This window comes from Bombina bombina, chromosome 1, assembly GCF_027579735.1.
Source record: "Bombina bombina isolate aBomBom1 chromosome 1, aBomBom1.pri, whole genome shotgun sequence".
Lineage (NCBI taxonomy): Eukaryota > Metazoa > Chordata > Amphibia > Anura > Bombinatoridae > Bombina > Bombina bombina.
In genome coordinates this window covers 525,538,424-525,565,563 of record NC_069499.1, presented here as the reverse complement: position 1 = coordinate 525,565,563, position 27,140 = coordinate 525,538,424, and the positions used below count along the sequence as shown (strand labels likewise).

The window sequence follows — 27,140 nt, the reverse complement described above, 5'->3', positions numbered from 1 at the left end:
TCATTCTCTTGCACCCAACGACTAGATAGGATGTGTGAGAGGACTATGGTGATTATACTTAGTTTTTATGACTTCAATCAAAAGTTTGTTATTTTAAAATAGCACCGGAGCGTGTTATTACTTCTCTGGCAGAGTTTGAGGAAGAATCTGACAGAGATTTTTTTACTATGATTTTAACCGGAGTCGTTAAGACCATATTGCTGTTCTCGACCATCTGAGGGAGGTAAAGGCTTCAGATCAGGGGACAGCGGGCAGATGAATCTGCATTGAGGTATGTGGCAGTTTTTATTTTCTGAATGGAATTGATGAGAAAAGCCTGCCATACCGTTAAAATGACATGTATGTATACACTTCAGTATTCTGGGGATGGTATTTCACCGGAACTACTGTGTTAAAGGTCACTAATCCTTTTTAATAACTATTCTCATGTTAAACGTTTTTGCTGGAATGTAGAATCGTTTACATTGCTGAGGTGCTGTGTGAATAAATGTTTGGGCATTATTTTCCACTTGGCAGTTTTTTGCTTTAATTGTGACAGTTTCGTTTCTCTTCACTGCTGTGTGGGAGAGGGAGGGGCCGTTTTTGGCGCTCTTTGCTACGCATCAAAAAATTCCAGTCAGCTACTTTTATATTTCCTGCATGATCCGGTTCATCTCTGACAGATCTCAGGGGTCTTCAAACTTCTTTGAAGGGAGGTAAATTCTCTCAGCAGAGCTGTGAGAATTCTTATAGTGACTGTGTATAAAAAACGTTGTTTTGTTTTCTTATGTACAAATTTAATTAGTGTTGTTTTTTACTAATGGGAACAAACCTTTGCTAAAAGTTGTGTTGTTTTAAAGTTTGATGCAATAACTGTTTTTTCAGTTCATTATTTCAACTGTCATTTAATCGTTAGTACCTCTTTGAGGCACAGTGCGTTTTTTTTGCTAAAAAAGATTATAACCAAGTTGTAAGTTTTTTTGCTAGTGTGTTAAACATGTCTGACTCAGAGGAAGATATCTGTGTCATTTGTTCCAATGCCAAGGTGGAGCCCAATAGAAATTTATGTACTAACTGTATTGATGCTACTTTAAATAAAAGTCAATCTGTACAATGTGAACAAATTTCACCAAACAGCGAGGGGAGAGTTATGCCGACTAACTCGCCTCACGCGACAGTACCTGCATCTCCCGCCCGGGAGGTGCGTGATATTTTGGCGCCTAGTACATCTGGGCGGCCATTACAGATAACATTACAAGATATGGCTACTGTTATGACTGAAGTTTTGTCTAAATTACCTGAACTAAGAGGCAAGCGTGATCACTCTGGGGTGAGAACAGAGTGCGCTGACAATGCTAGGGCCATGTCTGATACTGCGTCACAGCTCGCAGAGCATGAGGACGGAGAGCTTCATTCTGTGGGTGACGGTTCTGATCCAAACAGATTGGACTCAGATATTTCAAATTTTAAATTTAAATTGGAGAACCTCCGTGTACTACTAGGGGAGGTCTTAGCAGCTCTCAACGATTGTAACACTGTTGCAATACCAGAGAAACTGTGTAGGTTGGATAAATACTTTGCGGTACCGGCGAGTACTGACGTTTTTCCTATACCTAAGAGACTAACTGAAATTGTTACTAAGGAGTGGGATAGACCCGGTGTGCCGTTCTCACCCCCTCCAATATTTAGAAAGATGTTTCCAATAGACGCCACCACTCGGGACTTATGGCAAACGGTCCCCAAGGTGGAGGGAGCAGTTTCTACTTTAGCTAAGCGTACCACTATCCCGGTGGAGGATAGCTGTGCTTTCTCAGATCCAATGGATAAAAAATTAGAGGGTTACCTTAAGAAAATGTTTGTTCAACAAGGTTTTATATTACAACCCCTTGCTTGTATCGCGCCGATTACGGCTGCGGCAGCATTTTGGATTGAGTCGCTTGAAGAGAACCTTAGTTCCTCTACGCTAGACGACATTACGGACAGGCTTAGAGTCCTTAAACTAGCTAATTCTTTCATTTCGGAGGCCGTAGTACATTTAACCAAACTTACGGCTAAGAACTCAGGATTCGCCATACAGACACGCAGGGCACTGTGGCTAAAATCCTGGTCAGCTGATGTTACTTCTAAGTCCAAATTACTTAATATACCTTTCAAGGGGCAGTCCTTATTCGGGCCCGGTTTGAAAGAAATTATCGCTGACATTACGGGAGGTAAGGGCCACGCCCTACCTCAAGACAAGGCCAAAGCTAAGGCTAGACAGTCTAATTTTCGTCCCTTTCGGAATTTCAAAACAGGAGCAGCATCAACCTCCACTGCACCAAAACAGGAAGGAGCTGTTGCTCGTTACAGGCAAGGCTGGAAGCCTAACCAGTCCTGGAACAAAAGCAAGCAGGCCAGGAAACCTGCTGCTGCCCCAAAGACAGCATGAACCGAGAGCCCCCGATCCGGGACCGGATCTAGTAGGGGGCAGACTCTCTCTCTTCGCCCAGGCCTGGGCAAGAGATGTTCAGGATCCCTGGGCACTAGAGATCATATCTCAGGGATACCTTCTAGACTTCAAATTATCTCCCCCAAGAGGGAGATTTCATCTGTCAAGGTTGTCAACAAACCAGATAAAGAAAGAAGCGTTTCTACGCTGCGTACAAGATCTGTTAACAATGGGAGTGATCCATCCGGTTCCGTGGTCGGAACAAGGACAAGGGTTCTACTCAAACCTGTTTGTGGTTCCCAAAAAAGAGGGAACTTTCAGGCCAATCTTAGATTTAAAGACTCTAAACAAATTCCTAAGAGTTCCATCGTTCAAAATGGAAACTATTCGGACAATCTTACCCATGATCCAAGAGGGTCAGTACATGACCACAGTGGATTTAAAGGATGCTTACCTTCACATACCGATCCACAAAGATCATCACCGGTATCTAAGGTTTGCCTTCTTAGACAGGCACTACCAGTTTGTAGCTCTTCCATTCGGATTGGCTACGGCTCCAAGAATCTTCACAAAGGTTCTGGGTGCCCTTCTAGCGGTACTAAGACCGCGAGGGATTTCGGTAGCTCCGTACCTAGACGACATTCTAATACAAGCTTCAAGCTTTCAAACTGCCAAGTCTCATACAGAGTTAGTTCTGGCATTTCTAAGGTCGCATGGATGGAAAGTGAACGAAAAGAAGAGTTCTCTCTTTCCTCTCACAAGAGTTCCATTCTTGGGGACTCTTATAGATTCTGTAGAAATGAAGATTTACCTGACAGAAGACAGGTTAACAAAACTTCAAAATGCATGCCGCGTCCTTCATTCCATTCAACACCCGTCAGTAGCTCAATGCATGGAGGTGATCGGCTTAATGGTAGCGGCAATGGACATAGTACCTTTTGCACGCCTACACCTCAGACCGCTGCAATTATGCATGCTGAGTCAGTGGAATGGGGATTACTCAGATTTGTCCCCTACTCTGAATCTGAATCAAGAGACCAGAAATTCTCTTCTATGGTGGCTTCATCGGCCACACCTGTCCAGGGGGATGCCATTCAGCAGGCCAGACTGGACAATTGTAACAACAGACGCCAGCCTACTAGGTTGGGGCGCTGTCTGGAATTCTCTGAAGGCTCAGGGACTATGGAATCAGGAGGAGAGTCTCCTTCCAATAAACATTCTGGAATTGAGAGCAGTTCTCAATGCCCTTCTGGCTTGGCCCCAGTTAATAACTCGGGGGTTCATCAGGTTTCAGTCGGACAACATCACGACTGTAGCTTACATCAACCATCAGGGAGGGACAAGAAGCTCCCTAGCAATGATGGAAGTATCAAAGATAATTCGCTGGGCAGAGTCTCACTCTTGCCACCTGTCAGCAATCCACATCCCGGGAGTGGAGAACTGGGAGGCGGATTTCTTGAGTCGCCAGACTCTTCATCCGGGGGAGTGGGAACTTCATCCGGAGGTCTTTGCCCAAATACTTCGACGTTGGGGCAAACCAGAGATAGATCTCATGGCGTCTCGCCAGAACGCCAAACTTCCTCGCTACGGGTCCAGATCCAGGGATCCGGGAGCAGTTCTGATAGATGCTTTGACAGCACCTTGGAACTTCAGGATGGCTTATGTGTTTCCACCCTTCCCGCTGCTTCCTCGATTGATTGCCAAAATCAAACAGGAGAGAGCATCAGTAATTCTAATAGCACCTGCTTGGCCACGCAGGACTTGGTATGCAAATCTAGTGGACATGTCATCCTGTCCGCCTTGGTCTCTACCTCTAAGACAGGACCTTCTGATACAGGGTCCATTCAAACATCAAAATCTAACTTCTCTGAAGCTGACTGCTTGGAAATTGAACGCTTGATTTTATCAAAACGTGGTTTTTCTGAGTCGGTTATTGATACCCTGATTCAGGCTAGGAAGCCTGTTACCAGAAGGATTTACCATAAAATATGGCGGAAATACCTATACTGGTGCGAATCCAAAGGTTACTCCTGGAGTAAGGTTAGGATCGCTAGGATATTGTCTTTTCTACAAGAAGGTTTAGAAAAGGGTTTATCAGCTAGTTCATTAAAGGGACAGATTTCAGCTCTGTCCATCTTGTTACACAGACGTCTGTCAGAAAATCCAGACGTCCAGTCCTTTTGTCAGGCTTTAGCTAGGATCAAGCCTGTGTTTAAAGCTGTTGCTCCACCATGGAGTTTAAACTTAGTTCTTAACGTTTTACAGGGTGTTCCGTTTGAACCCCTTCATTCCATCGATATAAAAATGTTATCTTGGAAAGTTCTGTTTTTAATGGCTATTTCCTCGGCTCGAAGAGTCTCTGAGTTATCAGCCTTACATTGTGATTCCCCTTATCTGATTTTTCACTCAGACAAGGTAGTTCTGCGTACTAAACCTGGGTTCTTACCTAAGGTAGTCACTAACAGGAACATCAATCAAGAGATTGTTGTCCCATCCTTGTGTCCAAATCCTTCTTCAAAGAAGGAACGTCTTTTACACAATCTGGATGTAGTTCGTGCCCTCAAGTTCTACTTGCAGGCAACTAAAGATTTTCGCCAAACTTCTTCCTTGTTTGTCGTTTACTCTGGACAGAGGAGAGGTCAAAAAGCTTCTGCTACCTCTCTCTCTTTTTGGCTTCGTAGCATAATACGTTTAGCCTATGAGACTGCTGGACAGCAGCCTCCTGAAAGAATTACAGCTCACTCCACTAGAGCTGTGGCTTCCACTTGGGCCTTTAAGAATGAGGCCTCTGTTGAACAGATTTGCAAGGCTGCAACTTGGTCTTCGCTTCATACTTTTTCCAAATTTTACAAATTTGACACTTTTGCTTCTTCGGAGGCTATTTTTGGGAGAAAGGTTCTTCAGGCAGTGGTTCCTTCTGTATAATGAGCCTGCCTATCCCTCCCGTCATCCGTGTACTTTTGCTTTGGTATTGGTATCCCAGAAGTAATGATGACCCGTGGACTGATCACACATAACAGAAGAAAACATAATTTATGCTTACCTGATAAATTCCTTTCTTCTGTTGTGTGATCAGTCCACGGCCCGCCCTGTTTTAAGGCAGGTAAATATCTTTTAAATTATACTCCAGTCACCACTTCACCCTTGGTTACTCCTTTCTCGTTGTTTCTTGGTCGAATGACTGGGACTGACGTAGAGGGGAGGAGCTATATGCAGCTCTGCTGGGTGAATCCTCTTGCATTTCCTGTTGGGGAGGAGTTATATCCCAGAAGTAATGATGACCCGTGGACTGATCACACAACAGAAGAAAGGAATTTATCAGGTAAGCATAAATTATGTTTTTCCAAACTTTGAGATTTTTGCTTCTGTTGAAGCAGCCTTTGGGAGAAAGGGTTTTTGCAGGCTGTGGTGCCCTCAGATAGGTTCCGCCTCTTCTTTTTTGCCCTCCCGTTAGAATTCAGTGTCCTCTGTAGCTTGGGTATAATTTCCCACAAGTAATGAATGCAGCTGTGGACTCTCCCTGTATTAAGAAGGAAAACATAAATTATGCTTACCAGATAATTTCCTTTCCTTCTGTACAGGGAGAGTACAACTCCCGCCCGTTTTCTCCGATAGTCGGCCCTAAATTTTATCTTGTTCTTCTGGCACCTTTTTCACCCTGATATTTCTCCTACTGTTCCTTGTTTCCTCGGCAGAATGACTGGGGGATGAGGGAAGTGGGGAAAGTATTTAAACCTTTGGTCCCACAAGTAATGAATGCAGCTGTGGACTCTCCCTGTACAAAAGGAAAGGAAATTATCCGGTAAGCATAATTTATGTTTTTTTTACCTTATCTCTTCTATACCCCACTGGGAGTGAAATTTCTTCTGCTGGCTATGTTTACACAGCTCACCTATAGCTTGGACCTAAGGCCAGAAACTTTCAGTATAGGTTTGGATACCACAGGCTAATTTGACTATTTCAAATGCCAATATAATATGATGCAGCGAAACCAATGATCCCAGGGGTGCCATGTTCACACAAAGCATGAGAACCATGTTATTACTTAGGGGATCAGTTTCCAATATCTGTATCAGACACGTACAGTGTGTTGTTCCACAGGAAGTCTCTATACTCCATCGCGACTGTTGTAAGGCATCATCTACTGCCATTTGTAGTGGTTCAAATAGAGACATGAATATTTTGTTCAGATCATTGACGATTTGCTCCATTTTGTCCAAAATGTGTAGTGTGCTGGGAAAAGAAGGATCTGTCAAAAAGCCAGATGGCTATATCAATATTGAATTACTCCTCCTTAGCCAAGAGATGATAGGTCTTGATCCAGCAGATTTCCCAGGCACATAGATTGCCAAGGGAAGTAGGATGGTAAAAACTGTGGTTGCTAGCAGTGTCTAAAGCAAAAGACTATCATGGAGCTTTATTGTTAGTGGCTATCTTGGCACGCCGCTCCCTGGAAGTCCTTAGCGCTTCTTTTATATATTATTTTTGCAATACATTATATATTATTTTTGCGCTCCAATATACATTCTTATCACGCTTCTTCTGTGACGGCATCAGATGTGATTGCATTCCAACGTCCGTTGCCTTCCAACTTCTGCTAGGGGGGCCCAATTATTTCATAGACTGATCCTATTTGTTTTAGCAGAAGGTTATTGTTTGGGGCAGGCTGCTGCAAAGTCTACCTTTTCTAGTTAAATTGTTCGTCATTTTCAGATCATACAACCAATAGAATGAGCAGATTCCAATAAGGGCTTGTAGCACACTTGACTAGGGTAGTTGTGGCATTATGTGTTTTCGAAGCAAATGCCCCAGCCAAGGAACTTTTTCAGGCCGCTTTTTAGAGATTGCATTAGGGCCATGTGATATGGAGAAAAAATAAATCTTGTTTTTTTGATGAAATATTGTGATTAATTGCAATTTTTATAAAATATTTGTAAACATACTTTTTGCATTTAACCTTTCCTAGAAACAGTTCCTGCTGACTTGTGATGGTTCCTAGTCCACCCCCCTGGGGGGGAGTGATCACTACTGCTGCGTTTTACATTGATGAGACACTTCTTGGTCCGCCACGTCATTAATGCTTGCTGTTTGCAGCTTGGGGAAGGGAGCCGTTTTTTTGTTTTGTTTTTTTAAATGCAATCGCAACCTTAAGTGATTCAGATATTGCATATCATCATATCACGATTCATTGCAAAGCTCTAGATTGCATCATACCTTAATTTCACATTACAAGCTTGATGTACCCCATTCAGCTTCTGCTGGGTTTTTCCGTAAAGTGTTACCATCTGTTGCAACTTCAATAAATTTTTGTCTACTTTGCATTATATCTTTTGGCACAGTCTTTTTTTTCCCCCACCCTGATTTCTTATATTCTGCTTTTGTAATCGACTGACTGGTGAGCATTACCAGGGAGGACCAATTGGTTACCTATATACAGGTAACCAGGGGAGTGGTCAGTTCTGTCCATGCTACTCAGTAGAAGGGTTCTCACTGGTAAGCATTGCCGAGGAATATGGTCCAAGATATAGAAATTGCTTATGTTTTTGGTGTTATTTTCTATATTTTTGTAATTGATAACATGTTTACTATCAGGTGTGAAACGTGAGAAAAACAACAAAGGATACATTTTGTACTAAGATTACGTGGAAAAGAATTACTTTAACACTGGAGCACAGACTGCTGAAACATAAATGTGTATTATAAACCTCATTTGGAAATTTAAACTGTGAAATAAATGGATTGGTTTGCCTTTTAAAAATTAAATAATAATATGAAAATGTGTGCACATTATTATCTTGTTTTTTATATATTTGTTTTAGCATTAAATGGTGTGTCAATATATAAAATATGTGTAGTGTATTTCAAACATTGCGCCATATAGATGTTAATGGTGGGTCTACCTTGTACTAATATTAAACTGTAGAGTCCCTGCCCACAAACATATTTTTTTAAGGCACCTCTATTTAGTGTGTAGCCAGAGATAAGAGAAGGAACAAAACCTAACACCTTAAAGGGATATAAAAGTGTAAAAAGAAAATGCTTAAATGGGTTGGAACACTTTTATTGTTGCTCCATTGCTTGCATACAACTATGTGTTTAACACCTGCAAATGAGCTAAGCACATAGCTAAAGTCAGCTCCAGAGCAACAGCGCACTAATGTGTCCTAGCTAAATACATTTGGTGAGCCAAAGATAAGAGGCATATGTGTGTCTAGCCACTAATCACTAGCTAGCTACCTTTTTGCATTGCTGCTCCTGACCCTACCTAGGTATGCTTTTCAATAAAGGATACCAAGAGAGGAAGCACATAAGATAATAGAACTGATATGGAAAATTATTTAAAATTGTATGCTCTATCTGAACCATAAAGGGAAGAAAATTGGGTTTTATGCTCCTTTAAAATTGCATACTAAATCTGAACCATAAAGCTTAATTTTGAGATTCATATTTTAGATTTCAGTAAAAGAGACGCCACCGATAAGCTCAATACAGAGAAATACATTGTATACGTTTATGGTCCCTTCTTTAATTGAGACTAAAGATTGTTATTCATATGTTAATAGTATTGCTTTAATCTTTTAACAGATTATATACGGACATTTACATGGGACAAAAAGCTAGAAATGGTTGTTAAGTCAACTGGAATTTTAGGAGGTCAAGGTAAGACTTTTATATCTTTTTGTTTTCTTTTAGAAGTGATTGCACAAAAATATAAGTCTATAATCAGGCTGCACAAGCAAATTCTATTGAATTGTATGCAGAAATTATTGACTGAGAATCATTCTCGTGTAACACGTATATTTACTTGAAATTTAGAATAAAGTCGATATTTGCTAATTGCTAAAGTACAGATGTCTTAAACATTTTAAATCAGCTTTTCTTGAAGAGAGATTACATTTTACAAAGCGTGATATGATAAAGGGCCAGATAACGTGTGGAGCGCTAACAGTTACACACAAGCGATAAGGGGTATCGCGGATGTTTGCTTGCGTCAGATTTTCCTCTCGTATTACAAGTTGAAAGTAGACACGATCGCTTGAGCGCAATTGAAGTTAACGCTCTTCTGGGTTAGCGCGTCCTCAGTGCTCTGGTTAACTGTTTTGTGAAACAAAAAAGTGTTGCAATACACATAAAAATACAAAACAAAGGTGCAGTTAGACTCATAATAACATCATCTAATAAAAAGTATTAAGGGTTTAAAGATATAAGGTCTCGGGTGTTAGAAAAAGAAAAGGCAGGCAAACATTTTAACTTTAACATTCAGATACATGCACATACATCTCTAAAGATGTATATGTCTAAATATGTGTACATATTTATGTATTTATATGTGTATATATGTATTTACAGACATATATACACATATAAACATACATTCATATGTACACATATATAGACGTGTTTGTGTATATATATATATATATATATATATATATGTGTGTGTGTTTGTGTGTGCATTCAAGCATATTTATGCAATATTCATATTTAATAAAGGTTTTTACTATTTATTTACTGTAAATATTACACACTCCATTGTTCTGCACATAAAAGAATGTTATATGTATTTTTTAATGTGTATGTATGTATGTGTATATATATATATATATATATATATATATATATATATATACCTATATATAATCGTTTGTGTATGTGTGTATATATATATATATATATATATATACACACACACATACATTTATATTCTTAAAATGAAGCCTCAGTATTTCTCCAAATTAAGTGTTTCTTTATTCAAAGTGAGTTACATCCATCGTTGCAGCCCACACCTGGGCCTTTCTCAAAGTCTATAAATGTGTATATATATATATATATATATATATATGTATATGTGTGTGTGTGTGTATATATATATATATATATATATATATATGTGTGTGTGTGTGTGTGTGTATATATATATATATCCTCCAAAAGGATGGATGCACTCTCGTTTATTGAACGTTTTCGGAGATCAACTCTCCTTCATTAGAATAACAACAGTATGTGCAATGCACCAATATATAGTGCTCAAAACCAACACAAAACAAGCTTTACCTACCCCCTTCAGTCATTGTGGCGCCAAACAAATGTATTGGAACACAAACTTGCGTTTCACCGCTCCGTGAAACCGGAATTGTGATTACATCACTTCCAGATATACATAGTGATTATCGTAACATACTTCTATACAAATAGCATACACAGATATTGGCATCAAGTGTATTGTAAGGGACAGTACCTCCCCATGAATGAAATAGTGCAAACGCAAACTAGAGTGTTTTTAAATACGGTGTAAGTGTTCACCCCCTGTTGTCATGGTTATCACTCAATAAACTTAAGAATTACATAGCCTATCCATTTGAGTCATAGTATTACATATTGTACAGCTGTTTCTATCACAGCGTATTTCTATACAACAATTTTTTCTTTAAGTTAGATTTTATATCCACCCAGAAAAAAATACAAATAAAAGTGAAATGCTGAATGCCCCATAATAAGAGTTAGCATATATTGCTTACAGCCAGTGACCGTAGTCTTTTAATTAACCAAGTGCCCAGCATTTTAAATTGTGGTTCTGCTGTATTATGCCTATTTGTGTAGTTGTTAACAAATTTATAGTGATATATAAGTGATACCTCATTACTAAATCCTATATCAATTTTCTTTACCACTTGTCTAAGTAAAATTTTAAGTTTTACTCATGCTAATACACCTCCAGCAGGTAGTGCGTAAACAGTATATACTGATGCCAAAAAGTGTTGCTATAACAAAATCCCTAACCTATGTACATAGCATAAATTACTAACATTACCTTTACTTAAAAACATGTAACTGCAGGTACTATGCTACACATCTTTATCAAATTGAAGCTTATCACATAAATCAGGATTTCCAGACTTTTTTCTTCATAAATGGAAAGAGTCCACAGCTGCATTCATTACTTTTGGGAAATAAGAACCTGGCCACCAGGAGGAGGCAAAGACACCCCAGCCAAAGGCTTAAATACTCCTCCCACTCCCCTCATCCCCCAGTCATTCTTTGCCTTTTGTCCCAGGAGGTTGGCAGAGAAGTGTCAGAATGTATTTTGTCTCTTATGGAGGGTAGTACTCTTCGACATGGGACAGGAGTTTTAAGTAATCCTATCAGTCTCCCAGTTAGGGCTTGGATGAAAGTTAGAGTCCAGAGATGCAGGGAGAGTCTTTCTGCAAAACCATCCCGACTCATGTTAATAGCTCCTCAAGCAATCTGCGTTGTCTAACTTCACTCCGCTTGCTTTCTTCTCTCAAGTCCATGACGGAGGTGATGCTAATATCCGTCACACTTGAAGGGCCGTGTTCCTGTTCCACGGCGTAGATTCCGGTAAGATCGTTTCATTTTACTTTCGTCATGATTGTATTATATTACAAATGTTTTCCCGAGAGGCCACCACCTTGCTGGACTATTTCAACATAAGGGTCTCAGTGAGGCACCTTTTGTATCTTGGAATCAAAAGTAATATCTCCTAAAGGGGGTTTATTCAGCAGGTTTTTTTTAATCATGTTTGTTATGTGATTCGACCTGCTTATGCGTAGTGTTACTTATACTCATGGCTTGTGGAACATAACAATCTTTGGAAGTGACGCGGCCTTTACGGTTGGGTGCGCTTTTTCTGGACTGTACGGTTCACCTTGTGACCGGGCGTGGTCACGTTTTTTACTCTACATTTCCGCATTCCTAGCCTTGTGGCGATGGAGAAATTCGGATCTGCTGGTATTGGGCTCCTAGGAGGCGGTGAGTTCCCCAGCCATTGTGGGTGTCAGGTGCCATTTAAGTTTTGGGTCCAAATCTTGTATCAATATCCTAGCTATGGAGGAGTCTGATTCCGTGAAGACGGACGTCTCTGTTTTATTTTCTACTACGTGCGCAGGATGCATATTGCCCCGGATGATACTAGCCTATCAGCTATGTTCTGAATGCCATATTAAAGTGCTCAATTCCTCAGGATCAGGGAATCAAGGAGCTGCTGAGCCATCCGCCTCTGGGGCCTCTATCCTCCGAGTGGCGAGTTCCCTTCCACCATCGCTTACTACGCATGCAGGTAACCCAAAATTTGCTTCCCATTCTCCGGAAGGTAGCTTCTTCCCGCCAGGGGTTTCGGCGCAATGTTGCATGTCCGGCGGGGGTGTGATGCGCTTTCCAGTATAGACTGACTAGCCTTCATGTTCTTTTGAGACACACTTTGGCCTTGTCGGAAGATCCCATCCTTATTGGATCTGAGACTTCTCAGTCTTCTTCGAATAGAAAATAGACATAAGGGGATGAAGTAATCTTCTTATAGTCTTGTTTTCGAGTACCTTTTACAGTTTGGCCCTGTTGGGCGTTCCTGCGGGTACGTCTGTTCTACTTAGGTGATAAACCGACGGGTTGCCTTATCCTTTATTTTATTTGAATAACGCTCATATTTTATATTTCCTTCGGGAGGTTTGTCTGGAATCGATACTCACGATATTTAATCGCACTGTTACTTTTAAGGAAGTTTGTTAACTACGTGTTTAGTCCTATGTGTGTCTGCTGTTTTCCCTCTCTCAAGGGGATTCTATATGGCCTTGACAGGAATAGCCCTTGGTTTTAGGCTAGTCCTTATTGGGTTCAGTCCTTCTGTCCTGAGGCCACGTTCAGACACGTGGCGCCTGTTCCTGCCTTGCTGGTTCAGTTGGGCCTCACATATTATTGTGTTATTCTTGTTCTCTTTTACAAGTCTCAGTTTATTCTGAGTGGACCTAAGGGTTCGTGAGGCTTGGGGGATTGGTTCAGTCCTCATTGACCTCTCCAGCTGGCCGATGCCGGCGAGGTAGCTCAGTTGGTAAAATGCTCTGACTACTAGGCCTGTTCAAAGATCCTAGGGACACAGGTTCTGTCCCGGCAGGGCCGACTCGGCCCTTCATCCTTCTGACGATACATTAAGTACCATTCAGATTGGGTAATAATCACAACTATTACTATTCAGCTGCCGATTTGGTTAATCCGAGAGCGGGTGCTGGAAAAGCGGTTTGTGGCCCACTGGAAGAAGGGCGCTATATAAATACTAGTTTTACTCTCTCATGAGTCCGTCTTTATGTCGGGATGTGGAGTGTTCCTCCCCGCGTGCGTTGGAGGTTGGGAGGATTTCAGACCTCCTTGCCGCCGGTTCGGACGGTCTTGCCCTTGTGGCTCTTGGATTTGTCTTTTGGATTTTTCCTTTTGAGGTTCTCCTCTTCGGATGAGACTTCAGGACTTGTATATTGCCCCTTAGCGGTCTTGGCCACCTTATGGGAGGTCCTTGTGGCTTTTTCCTACTTCAGGAATTAAGTTGTTCCCTATCAGGGATGATAAGCTGTGCTGTCTCCTTCTCCAAGCTTTGCTTAGGTTTTTTTTATACCGGGGTTTAGGATGCATTCTTTTTCCATGGGTATGGTCCTCTGATACTCCGGAGGGGATTATGGAGACTAGCCTTTGTTTTGCTCACTCTTCGGGTGACCTTGTCCTCAATGTTCTTTCTGGGCGTGATTTTATCGTCTTGGTGGGCTCTAGGCCATTTGTGCGACTCTGTCGTACTTTAGTTCCCTTTGGAGTGTCTTCTTCCCTTTTGGGTTGGGATTTCAGAGTGGGACTTGTTCCCGTTTTCCGGGTTGGTCCGGTTAAGTTCCTTGGGAGGTTCCCTGGATCTGAGACTCAGACCTATAGTTTTTACTCAGGCCTATAGTTTTGTTGTGGATCTTCAGGATGTCTGGCAGACTTATGATCCTGTGGCTGGTTCGCTGTGATCCAGTTTTTCCAGGGTACACAGGCTATGACCTTCAGTCTAGAAGGTTTGGCTAGGATTTCTATGCCCTTTGTCTGAGGTGTTCTTTACTCCCTTTTTGGGGAGTTCCTCGATGTTCATCTATGACGTCTAGATGATTTCATTTGGAATTGTTTCCTCAGCCTATGGCTTCATGTCTTATGAGCTTGTGCGCTGTTCCTTCTGTACTCTCCCCTTCGGGGGGGGTCATTTGTCCTTCTCATGGGGGTGGGGTTTCCTCTCTCTGGAGGTTGGTTGCCCTGTCCTGTGTGCAGGTTGTTGGAACGGGAGTTTTTTATCCTCTAGAGGAGAGTCTCTGTTCTCTGAGGTTCTGTTTCCTCTGGGGTGATGATGTCTCCATGTTCGAGACTGTCATGGAGTGTCGTGCTGGGGCTTCTGAGGCTCTATTGCATTTTCTCTGTTCCTCCCCTATGGATTCTCTTGGACTTCCTATTGTTAGAGTTCTTGGGTTGGCACCTGAGTTCTGTTGGGTGGCTGAGTCCATCTTTTTCCGTCGCCTTTTGGATTTTTACCAAGAGTCTATGTTCACCTTGGGCCCTTGTGATACGGTGAGCCTTTTGAGGTTTCTGTGCTTCTCCATGTTCAGGATATGGAGTAGGGCTGGCGGATTTTTGGTTACTTCTAAGCTGGGTCCACTGCTTTGTGGATGTTCTTCAGTTGGTGGTAGGGTGTGTGTCCTATCCTCTGCTGTTCTTACTTGCCTGCAAGTAGTTTACTACTGATGTTATCCTGGTATGACTGTATTGTCTGGTGTTGACCCAGGGGCTTGCCTTCTGGGTTTGCTGCACGTATATCGGTTTCTGAAGACTTCAATATTTTGAGTTCCTTGAGGACTCTGTCTTCAGTTTATTTAGGGTGCTGTTACACTATCTTGTGGAGAAGTTCTTCTCTGTGTCGGATTTCAGGTTTTAACCTTGTGGTTTCTGTACATCTGGGGTCTGGGCGTTGCCTCCCCTTGAGCTCACATCTGACTTCGGTCTAAGTGAGTTTGGCTTGGTTCTTGGTGTTTTCCTTTTTTGGAAATTGTTATACCCTTTTTTGGGTTTTCAGGGAATCCTTGTTTATTCCCCCATCTCTTTCCCTTTTGGGGAGTTTGTGTTTGCTGATCCCCTTCTATGGAAGGGGTGTGTTGTTAAGGGCCGCTCTCTGAGCGACGGTGTCTCCTGGAGGCGTGCTGGCTCAGCTGTGTTCTTTCTGCGGTCTCTAGCAAGGCTTGTGGACTATCTGTGTGTCATTGTCCTTGGGGGCCTTATTTCTTTTTCATAATTTCTCAGCTTCTGACGAAGCGAGTTGTTTGTTGGGTAAGGGTTTTTCAGGCCTGGTGCCCTCAGAATGGGCCGCCTTTTGTACCCTTCCATTTGTGCATTCAGTGTCCTCTATAGCTTGGGTATTGTTTTCCCAAAAGTAATGAATGCAGCTGTGGACTATTTCCATTTATGAAGAAAAGCATAAATTATGCTTACCTGATAATTTTCTTTTCTTCAGATGCAAAGAGTCCACAGCTCCCTGCCCATTTTTTTCTGGGGGGTGTCTGTTATTCTTCTGGCACCTTTTCACCCTGGTATTTCTTCTACTGTTCCTTGTTCCTAGGCAGAATGCCTGGGGAATGAGGGAAGTGGGAGGAGTATTTAAGCCTTTGGCTGGGGTGTCTTTGCTGCCTCCTGGTGGCCAGGTTCTTATTTCGCAAAAGTAATGAATGCAGCTGTGGACTCTTTCCATCTCAAGAAAAGAAAATCATCAGGTAAGCATAATTTATGTGTTTTTTAAGTGAAGGTGATGTTAGTAATTTATGCTAACTATGTACATAGGTTAGGGATTTTGTTATAGCAACACTTTTTATGCAAAAAAGCATCATATATACAGTATATAGGATGTGTGTATTTATGAATAAATATGTAATTATGAATACATAGAACATAATCTTCTATGTGCAGAACAATAGAGTGCGAAATATTTATATTTTCATGTAGGGTTATCACACTTGAGAATATGCGATCGGGTTTGTGCGTTAGTAGGCGATAACTTTTTACTTTCAAGTTGTAATACGAGTGCAATCTAATGCGTGAAAAAGCTTACTTCTAGCGCAGTTAACGCTCAAGTGGGAGTGTTAAATAGCGCTCCACTTGTAATCAGGCCTAAAATGTTTTCTTTCATAAAGGTGGTGTGAGTCCACAAGCTACAATTCCTGGGAATGTGACATCTGGCCACTAGGGGGAGACAAAGATTTCCAAAACTCCAAGAGTAATTAATGCCTTCTATCTCTCTGGTATGCCAGTCCTATCTTTGCCTCCACGGAGGAAGATGAAGAATTAAATAATTTTCTTTGTTTAGAGGGGTTCTTAGACTGATTTGAGGCCCAATATCTCCCTTATAGAGCTGCTACTTCAGACAGAGGGGAGTTTGGAGTATTGGGCAGTGATACAATTACACCCAGTGAGTTGTTAGTCACAAGCCTGCCACAGGTGTCGGGGGAACTGGTCCCTTAGCCTTCTCCTTTTGCAATGTCGATATACTCTGTTCTTAGATCCTGTGCTGTGACTTACACAGCACTGGACAGGCTCTCTACTGGAAGCAGTCATTTCTCCTGTTAAGTGTGGTCAGTCCACGGGTCATCATTACTTCTGGGATATTATCTCCTCCCCTACAGGAAGTGCAAGAGGATTCACCCAGCAGAGCTGCTATATAGCTCCTCCCCTCTACGTCACCTCCAGTCATTCTCTTGCACCCAACGAATAGATAGGACGTGTGAGAGGACTGTGGTGATTTTAACTAGTTTATTACCTTCAATCAAAAGTTTGTTATTTTATAATAGCACCGGAGTGTGTTATTCATTCTCTGGTAGAATTTGAAGAAGAATCTACCTGAGTTTTTTCTATGATTTTAGCCGGAGTAGTTAAGATCATATTGCTGTTTCTCGGCCATCTGAGGAGAGGTAAACTTCAGATCAGGGGACAGCGGGCAGATTAATCTGCAAAGAGGTATGTAGCAGTTTATATATTTTCTGACATGGAATTGATGAGAAAATCCTGCCATACCGTTATAATGTAAACTCAGCCTTAACTACAGTAGATGTATCTGGTATCAGGCTGTCATGTATGTATATTTTACACTTCAGTATTCTGGGGAATGGTACTTCACTGGATTTATACTGTATGCATAGACTTAACCTAATTTGCAGGGACTTGCAATAGGGTTTTAAATAACAATTAATTTATTGAGGTTAAACGTTTTTTTGCTGGCATGTAAAATCGTTTATTTCTCTGAGGTACTGGGTGAAAAAATGTTTTGGGCACTGTTTTTTCCACTTGGCAATAGTTTTGTTTAAATTTAAACAGTTTACTGATCTCTCTCACTGTTATGTGTGAGGGGGAGGGGCCATTTTTGGCGCTTTTACTACGCATCAAAAAACTCAGTCAGAGGTTCATTTTCTTCCTGCATGATCCGGTTCATCTCTACAGAACTCAGGGATCTTCAAAGCTTGTTTTGAGGGAGGTAATCATTCACAGCAGAGCTGTGAAGATTGTAGTTGACTGTGATAAAAAACGTTTATTTGTGTATTTTTTTTCTGCTGTCAGGGTTAGTTATCCTTTGCTAAAATTGTATATTTCTTACAAAGATTTGATGCTATAATTTATTTATTTCAACTGTCATAATTTTTTCTGTGCTTCTTATAGGCACAGTTCGTTTTCATATTATTGTAAATTACTTGAAAAAGCATTTCCAAGTTGCTAGTTAATTGCTAGTGTGTTAAACATGTCTGATTCAGAGGAAGATACATGTGCTATATGTGCTAATGCCAAAGTGGAGCCCAATAGAAATTTATGTACTAACTGTGTTGATGCTACTTTAAATAAAAGTCAATCTGTACAAATTGAACATATTTCACCAGACAACGAGGGGAGAGTTATGCCGACTAACTCGCCTCACGTGTCATTACCTGCATCTCCCGCTCGGGAGGTGCGTGATATTGTAGCGCCGAGTACATCTGGGCGGCCATTACAAATCACATTACAGGATATGGCTACTGTTATGACTGAAGTTTTGGCTAAATTACCAGAACTGAGAGGTAAGCGTGATCACTCTGGGGTGAGAACAGAGTGCGCTGATAATATTAGGGCCATGTCAGACACTGCGTCACAGGTGGCAGAACATGAGGACGGAGAACTTCATTCTGTGGGTGACGGTTCTGATCCAAACAGACTGGATTCAGATATTTCAAATTTTAAATTTAAGCTGGAAAACCTCCGTGTATTACTAGGGGAGGTATTAGCGGCTCTGAATGATTGTAACACAGTTGCAATACCAGAGAAAATGTGTAGGTTGGATAGATATTTTGCGGTACCGGCGAGTACTGATGTTTTTCCTATACCTAAGAGACTTACTGAAATTGTTACTAAGGAGTGGGATAGACCCGGTGTGCCATTCTCACCCCCTCCGATATTTAGAAAAATGTTTCCAATAGACGCCACCACACGGGACTTATGGCAGACGGTCCCTAAGGTGGAGGGAGCAGTTTCTACTTTAGCTAAGCGTACCACTATCCCGGTGGAGGATAGCTGTGCTTTTTCAGATCCAATGGATAAAAAATTAGAGGGTTACCTTAAGAAAATGTTTGTTCAACAAGGTTTTATATTGCAACCTCTTGCATGTATTGCGCCTGTCACGGCTGCAGCAGCATTTTGGTTTGAGTCTCTGGAAGAGACACTTGAATCATCTACACTAGATGAGATTACACACAAACTTAAAGCCCTTAAGTTAGCTAACTCATTTATTTCAGATGCCGTAGTACATTTAACTAAGCTTACGGCTAAGAATTCCGGATTCGCCATTCAGGCACGCAGAGCACTGTGGCTAAAATCCTGGTCAGCTGATGTTACTTCTAAATCTAAATTGCTTAATATACCTTTCAAAGGGCAGACCTTATTCGGGCCCGGGTTGAAAGAGATTATTGCTGACATTACAGGAGGTAAAGGCCATGCCCTGCCTCAGGACAAAGCCAAAGCTAAGGCTAGACAGTCTAATTTTCGTTCCTTTCGTAATTTCAAAGCAGGAGCAGCATCAACTTCCAGCACCAAAACAGGAAGGAGCTGTTGCTCGCTACAGACAAGGCTGGAAACCTAACCAGTCCTGGAACAAGGGCAAGCAGGCCAGGAAACCTGCTACTGCCCCTAAGACAGCATGAATCGAGGGCCCCCGATCCGGGACCGGATCTAGTGGGGGGCAGACTTTCTCTCTTCGCCCAGGCTTGGGCAAGAGATGTTCAGGATCCCTGGGCGTTAGAGATCATATCTCAGGGATACCTTCTGGACTTCAAATCCTCTCCCCCAAGAGGGAGATTTCATCTGTCAAGGTTGTCAACAAACCAAACAAAGAAGGAAGCGTTTCTACACTGCGTACAAGATCTTTTATTAATGGGAGTGATCCATCCGGTTCCGCGGTCGGAACAAGGACAAGGGTTTTACTCAAATCTGTTTGTAGTTCCCAAGAAAGAGGGAACTTTCAGGCCAATCTTGGATTTAAAGATCCTAAACAAATTCCTAAGAGTTCCATCGTTCAAGATGGAAACTATTCGAACAATTTTGCCCATGATCCAAGAGGGTCAGTACATGACCACAGTGGATTTAAAGGATGCTTACCTTCACATACCGATTCACAGAAATCATTACCGGTATCTAAGGTTTGCCTTTCTAGACAGGCATTACCAGTTTGTAGCTCTTCCATTCGGATTGGCTACGGCTCCAAGAATCTTCACAAAAGTTCTGGGTACTCTTCTGGCGGTACTAAGACCGCGAGGAATTTCGGTAGCTCCGTACCTAGACGACATTCTGATACAAGCTTCAAGCTTTCAAACTGCCAAGTCTCATACAGAGTTAGTACTGGCATTTCTAAGGTCGCATGGATGGAAGGTGAACGAAAAGAAGAGTTCTCTCTTTCCACTCACAAGAGTTCCCTTCTTGGGGACTCTGATAGATTCTGTAGAAATGAAGATTTATCTGACAGAAGACAGGTTAACAAAGCTTCAAAATGCATGCCGTGTCCTTCATTCCATTCAACACCCGTCAGTAGCTCAATGCATGGAGGTGATCGGATTAATGGTAGCGGCAATGGACATAGTCCCCTTTGCACGCCTACATCTCAGACCGCTGCAATTGTGCATGCTAAGTCAGTGGAATGGGGATTACTCAGATTTGTCCCCAACTCTGAATCTGAATCAAGAGACCAGAAATTCTCTTCTATGGTGGCTTTATCGGCCACATCTGTCCAGGGGGATGCCATTCAGCAGGCCAAACTGGACAATTGTAACAACAGACGCCAGCCTACTAGGTTGGGGCGCTGTCTGGAATTCTCTGAAGGCTCAGGGACTATGGAATTAGGAGGAGAGTCTCCTTCCAATAAACATTCTGGAATTGAGAGCAGTTCTCAATGCTCTTCTGGCTTGGCCCCAGTTAACAACTCGGGGGTTCATCAGGTTTCAGTCGGACAACATCACGACTGTAGCTTACATCAACCATCAGGGAGGGACAAGAAGCTCCCTAGCAATGATTGAAGTATCAAAGATAATTCGCTGGGCAGAGTCTCACTCTTGCCACCTGTCTGCAATCCACATCCCGGGAGTGGAGAACTGGGAAGCGGATTTCTTAAGTCATCAGACTTTTCATCCGGGGGAGTGGGAACTTCATCCGGAGGTCTTTGCCCAAATACTTCGACGTTGGGGCAAACCAGAGATAGATCTCATGGCGTCTCGTCAGAACGCCAAGCTTCCTCGCTACGGGTCCAGATCCAGGGATCCGGGAGCGGTTCTGATAGATGCTCTGACAGCACCTTGGACCTTCAAGATGGCTTATGTGTTTCCACCCTTCCCGATGCTTCCTCGATTTATTGCCAGAATCAAACAGGAGAGAGCATCAGTGATTCTAATAGCACCTGCATGGCCACGCAGGACTTGGTATGCAGATCTAGTGGACATGTCATCCTGTCCGCCTTGGTCTCTACCTCTGAAACAGGACCTTCTGATCCAGGGTCCATTCAAACATCAAAATCTAACTTCTCTGAAGCTGACTGCTTGGAGATTGAACGCTTGATTTTATCAAAACGTGGGTTTTCTGAGCCAGTTATTGATACCTTAATACAGGCTAGGAAGCCTGTTACCAGAAGGATTTACCATAAAATATGGCGTAAATACTTATATTGGTGCGAATCCAAGAGTTACTCATGGAGTAAGGTTAGGATCCCAAGGATATTGTCTTTTCTACAAGAAGGTTTAGAAAAGGGTTTATCCGCTAGTTCCTTAAAGGGACAGATTTCAGCTCTGTCCATTCTTTTACACAAACGTCTGTCAGAAGTTCCGGATGTTCAAGCTTTTTTTCAGGCTTTAGCTAGGATCAAGCCTGTGTTTAAAACTGTTGCTCCGCCATGGAGTTTGAACTTAGTTCTTAATGTTTTACAGGGTGTTCCGTTTGAACCCCTTCATTCCATTGATATCAAGTTGTTATCTTGGAAAGTTCTGTTTTTAATGGCTATTTCCTCGGCTCGAAGAGTCTCTGAGTTATCTGCCTTACATTGTGATTCTCCTTATCTGATTTTTCATTCAGACAAGGTAGTTCTGCGTACTAAACCTGGGTTCCTACCTAAGGTGGTCACTAACAGGTATATCAATCAAGAGATTGTGGTTCCATCTTTGTGTCCTAATCCTTCCTCGAAGAAGGAACGTCTGCTACACAATTTAGATCTAGTCCGTGCCCTGAAATTTTATCTACAGGCAACTAAGGATTTTCGTCAAACGTCTTCCCTGTTTGTCGTTTATTCTGGCCAGAGGAGAGGTCAAAAAGCTTCGGCTACCTCTCTCTCTTTTTGGCTTCGTAGCATAATACGATTAGCCTATGAGACTCCTGGACAGCAGCCTCCTGAAAGAATTACAGCTCATTCTACTAGAGCTGTGGCTTCCACTTGGGCCTTTAAGAATGAGGCTTCTGTTGAACAGATTTGCAAGGCTGCAACTTGGTCTTCTCTTCATACTTTTTCCAAATTTTACAAATTTGACACGTTTGCTTCTCCAGAGGCTGTTTTTGGGAGAAAGGTTCTTCAGGCAGTGGTTCCCTCCGTATAAAGAGCCTGCCTGTCCCTCCCGTCATCCGTGTACTTTTGCTTTGGTATTGGTATCCCAGAAGTAATGATGACCCGTGGACTGACCACACTTAACAGGAGAAAACAAAATTTATGCTTACCTGATAAATTAATTTCTCCTGTAGTGTGGTCAGTCCACGGCCCGCCCTGTTTTTTATGGCAGGCTAAAAAAATTTTTTGGATTATACTCCAGTCACCACTACACCCTTGGGCTTCTCCTTTCTCGTTGGTCCTTTGGTCGAATGACTGGAGGTGACGTAGAGGGGAGGAGCTATATAGCAGCTCTGCTGGGTGAATCCTCTTGCACTTCCTGTAGGGGAGGAGATAATATCCCAGAAGTAATGATGACCCGTGGACTGACCACACTACAGGAGAAATGAATTTATCAGGTAAGCATAAATTTTGTTTTCTGCAGCTTCTATGCACGGTAGACTGGGTGTATCTGAGGTAAATGCTTCAATGAACTTCACTCTAATAGCCCACAGGCTATTGGCAGGTACACCAGTTTTGAAGTACATCAGAGCCAGGGGGCATATAATGCTACCAGACATTTACCACCTTTTTTTATACTATTTTATATATGACACAATAGTCTAGTTTAGTCTAATTTGGAGACTTGTATTATTGTATACTCTTTGTGTGATATTTTTTATACACTTTACATTTGTTGGCACTTTTAGCGCTCATTGGTTGTGCACACCCATCTATATAGTACCTGCCGCATTAGCTCTTTCTGTTCCTACGCCGGGGATAGCCATTTTTTAGGATGTTCAGCACGTCAGCTTTATAAGTAAACACCAAAACTTTTTTGCGCACATTGGCATGTGTATCACTTTAGGGTGCGTCAACTTTGTATGTGCACACCGAGTCTGTGCAGTTTGGTAGGTTTACGGTGTAGGATGCTCCGGCTTTGAAAGTATGCACTTTTTTATTTTGCATTAGCCTGCGTATTGCGAGCATGACATAGTAACATAGTTTGCAATCGGTTGTGAGTTTTCTGCATTGTTTTGGGTGGTTTTCTTTCATGTAAGTGGCAAGAGTCCATGAGCTAGTGACGTATGGGATATACATTCCTACCAGGAGGGGGCAAAGTTTCCCAAACCTCAAAATGCCTACAAATACACCTCCCACCACACACATGCTTCAGTTTTTACAAACTTTGCCTCCCTGTGGAGATGGTGAAGCAAGATGTGCTTAATTTTCTTCTGTGAAAGGCGCTTCTAAGCATTTTGAAGCCCAATTCCTCTCAGAGTACAGTGTTTTTTTCAGAGGGATGTGAATGGAGTATTGCCTGTTGATTTAGTGGTTTCACCCATGGGAAATCCTTTCAAAGGCTCTCTGTAATCGGTCGCAGGGATTCATTCCTTGCCTCCCTTTTCAGATCGACATTATACTCCTATACCATTACCTCTGCTGATATTTTTCAGTACTGGTCTGGCTGGCTGCTATATGTGGATGGGTGTCTTATTTTAAAACACACTCAGCTATGTTTGGCGCTTTATGTTATAAAGTTATAAATATATGTATTTGCTTATATTTGCCAAGAGTCAGGTCTATATATATTTCTTTTTTCTGCAGACTATGGAATTTTTGTTTTGGAAGATTATTTTTCATTTTTTTTTAACCTGGGGTTTCAGATTCTTTCAATTTGACTTTGATTTCCAAATTTTCGCGGGCAAACTAGATTTGGGGGGAGGCAATGTGCCATTTTTTATGGTGCATTTTTGGTGCAGAAATTTTTTTGGCACATTTCCTGCGTCTTTGTTGACGCGCGTTGTTTGGGCACAAAGTTGTGCTTTTTATGACGTGAGTTGCGTCATACTTTTCTTTTGCAAGATGTTCCGAGTCCACGGGTTCCTAACTTGTGGGATATTGTCCTTCCTGACAGGAAGTAGCAACGAGAGCACCACAGCAGAGCTGTCTATATAGCTCCCCCCTTTAATTCCACCCCCCAGTCATTCTCTTTGCTGGCTCTAAGCAGGAAGGGTAAAGAGAAGAGGTGTTAAACTGTTAGTTTTATTTTATCTTCAATCAATTGTTTGTTATTTTTAAATGGTACCGGTGTTGTACTATTTACTCTCAGGCAGGACATAGATGAAGATTTCTGCCTGGAGGATGATGATCTTAGCATTTGTAACTAAGGTCCACTGCTGTTCCCAAAGAAGCTGAGGAGTACAGGAAAATTTCAGTGTGATGAACGGTTTCTTGCTATACAGCAATGAGGTATGTTCAGTCATATTTTCTGCAGAGACTGTGTTAACTAAGTTTGCTATGTGAATTTTGGACAAACGTTTTTGTGTCTGAGAGTAACGTTTTCTGTTTTATGGGACATTTGCTTGAGGGTTCTTTGGGGTTGTTTATAACCCACATGGCTTTCAGGCAGGGTTTGTTAGTTTTGTGTAGGCCCCAGCAACATCGAGTGAGGTGGGCGGGGCCTACATTTACAAGCAGCAAGCAACTTCTCCTGAGGTCCTGAGAGTCTTCTGAGGGACTAATTGAAGCTTTAAACCCCATATTATCGCTTCCTAAGGGCAGGTAGGGCCACAGCAGAGGTGTGGCAAGGTGCTTTATGGGGTTTTAACCGGTTTTAGACACTTATCAATCCGTTTTTTTCATTTGGGGGTCTATTGCCTTGTTACTTGTGGTGCAATCCTTCTAAAGCTTAGTGGGTGTACTGTTAAAATGTTGGAATTTTTGAAGCAATTTTAACCTGTTTTGCAGTTTGTGTATGCCTTTTTTTCTCTTAATGGTACAGTACCGTTTTTGCAAATTGTGTTTTTTTCATTAAATAAAGTGTTTTCCAAGCTTGCTTGCTTCATTACTAGCCTGTTAAACATGCCTGACACTGAGGAAACTCAATTTGTTTAAAAGCCATTGTGGAACCCCCTCTAAGAATGTGTCCCAATAGTACTGATATGTCTATAAATTGCAAACAGCATATTTTGACTTATAAGAATTTGGCATTAAATAATTCTCAGACAGACGTAAATCAGGTTTCGCCATCTAGTTCTCCCCAAGTGTCACAACCAGTTACGCCCGCACAAGCGACGCCAAGTACTTCTAGTGCGTCTAATTCTTTCACCTTGCAAGATATGGCTTCAGTTATGAATACTACACTCTCACAGAGGTTTTATCTAAACTGCCTGGGTTGCAAGGGAAGCGCAGTAGCTCTGGGTTAAGAACAAATGCTGAGCCTTCTGACGCTTTAGTAGCCGTATCCGATATTCCCTCACAATGTTCTGAGGTAGGGATGAGGGATTTGCTGTCTGAGGGTGAGATTTCTGATTCAGGAAAGATGTTCCCTCAGACAGATTCAGATATGACAGCATTTAAATTTAAGCTAGAGCACCTCCGTTTATTGCTCAGGGAGGTTTTAGCTGCTCTGGATGATTGTGACCCTATTGTCGTTCCAGAGAAATTGTGTAAAATGGACAAATATTTAGAGGTTCCTGTTTACACTGATGTTTTTCCGGTCCCTAAGAGGATTTCGGACATTCTTACTACGGTCCCTAAGGTGGAGGGAGCTATTTCTACTCTGGCTAAGCGTACAACTATACCTATTGAAGACAGTTGTGCTTTCATTGATCCTATGGATAAAAAGTTAGAGGGTCTCCTAAAGAACATTTTTGTTCATCAGGGTTTTCTTCTTCAACCTATAGCGTGCATTGTTCCGGTAACCATTGCAGCTGCTTTTTGGTTTTAGGCTCTAGAAGAGGCTCTTCAGATGGAGACCCCACTAGATGATATTTTCGACAGAATTAATGCCCTTAAGTTGGCTAATTCTTTTGTTACAGACACCGCTTTTCATCTTGCTAAGTTAGCGGCAAAGAATTCAGGTTTTGCCATTTTAGCGCGAAGAGCGTTATGGCTTAAGTCCTGGTCAGCTGATGTGTCATCTAAATCTAAGCTTTTGACCATCCCTTTTAAAGGTAAGACCCTATTCGGGCCTGCACTGAAACAGATCATTTCAGACATTACTGGAGGGAAGGGTCATGCCCTCCCTCAAGATAAGTCAAATAAGACAAGGACCAAACAAAATAATTTTCGTTCCTTTCGAAACTTCAAGGGTGGTCCCGCTTCCTCTTCCACTGCTCCAAAGCAAGAGGGGAACTTTGCTCAATCCAAGCCCACCTGGAGACCTAACCAGGCTTGGAACAAGGGTAAACAGGCCAAAAAGTCTGCTGCTGCCACTAAGACAGCATGAAGGGGAAGCCCCCGATCCGGGACCGGATCAAGTAGGGGGCAGACTTTCTCTCTTTGCTCAGGCCTGGGCAAGAGACGTTCAGGACTCCTGGGCCATAGAAATTGTAACCCAGGGGTATCTCCTAGATTTCAAAGATTCTCCTCCAAGGGGAGGTTCCATCTTTCTCAATTGTCTGTAAACCAGACAAAAAGAGAGGTGTTCTTACGCTGTGTAGAAGACCTTTTTACTATGGGAGTGATCTGCCCAGTTCCGAAAACAGAACAGGGGCAAGGTTTCTACTCCAATCTGTTTGTGGTTCCCAAAAAAGAGGGAACCTTTAGAACAATTCTAGATCTCAAGATCCTAAACCAATTCCTAAGAGTTCCATCCTTCAAGATGGAGACCATTCTGACTATTTTACCAATGATCCAGGAGGGTCAATATATGACTACCGTGGATCTAAAGGATGCGTATCTACACATTCTTATCCACAAAGATCATCACCAGTTCCTCAGGTTTGCCTTTCTGGACAGGCATTTCCAGATTGTGTCTCTTTCCTTCGGGTTGGCCACGGCGCCAAGAATCTTCACAAAGGTGCTAGGGTC

General features: G+C 42.1%; 1 protein-coding gene across 1 annotated transcript in view; it reads left to right on the top strand.

Annotated features, from left to right (window-relative positions):
- Positions 1 to 27,140, top strand: part of PIKFYVE (phosphoinositide kinase, FYVE-type zinc finger containing) — a 563,129-nt gene that overhangs the window by 487,920 nt on the left and 48,069 nt on the right. Inside the window, exon 39 of the mRNA XM_053713067.1 lies at positions 8,993 to 9,067. Coding sequence (XP_053569042.1) covers positions 8,993 to 9,067 — 75 coding nt within the window. The remainder of the gene's footprint in view (positions 1 to 8,992; positions 9,068 to 27,140) is intronic.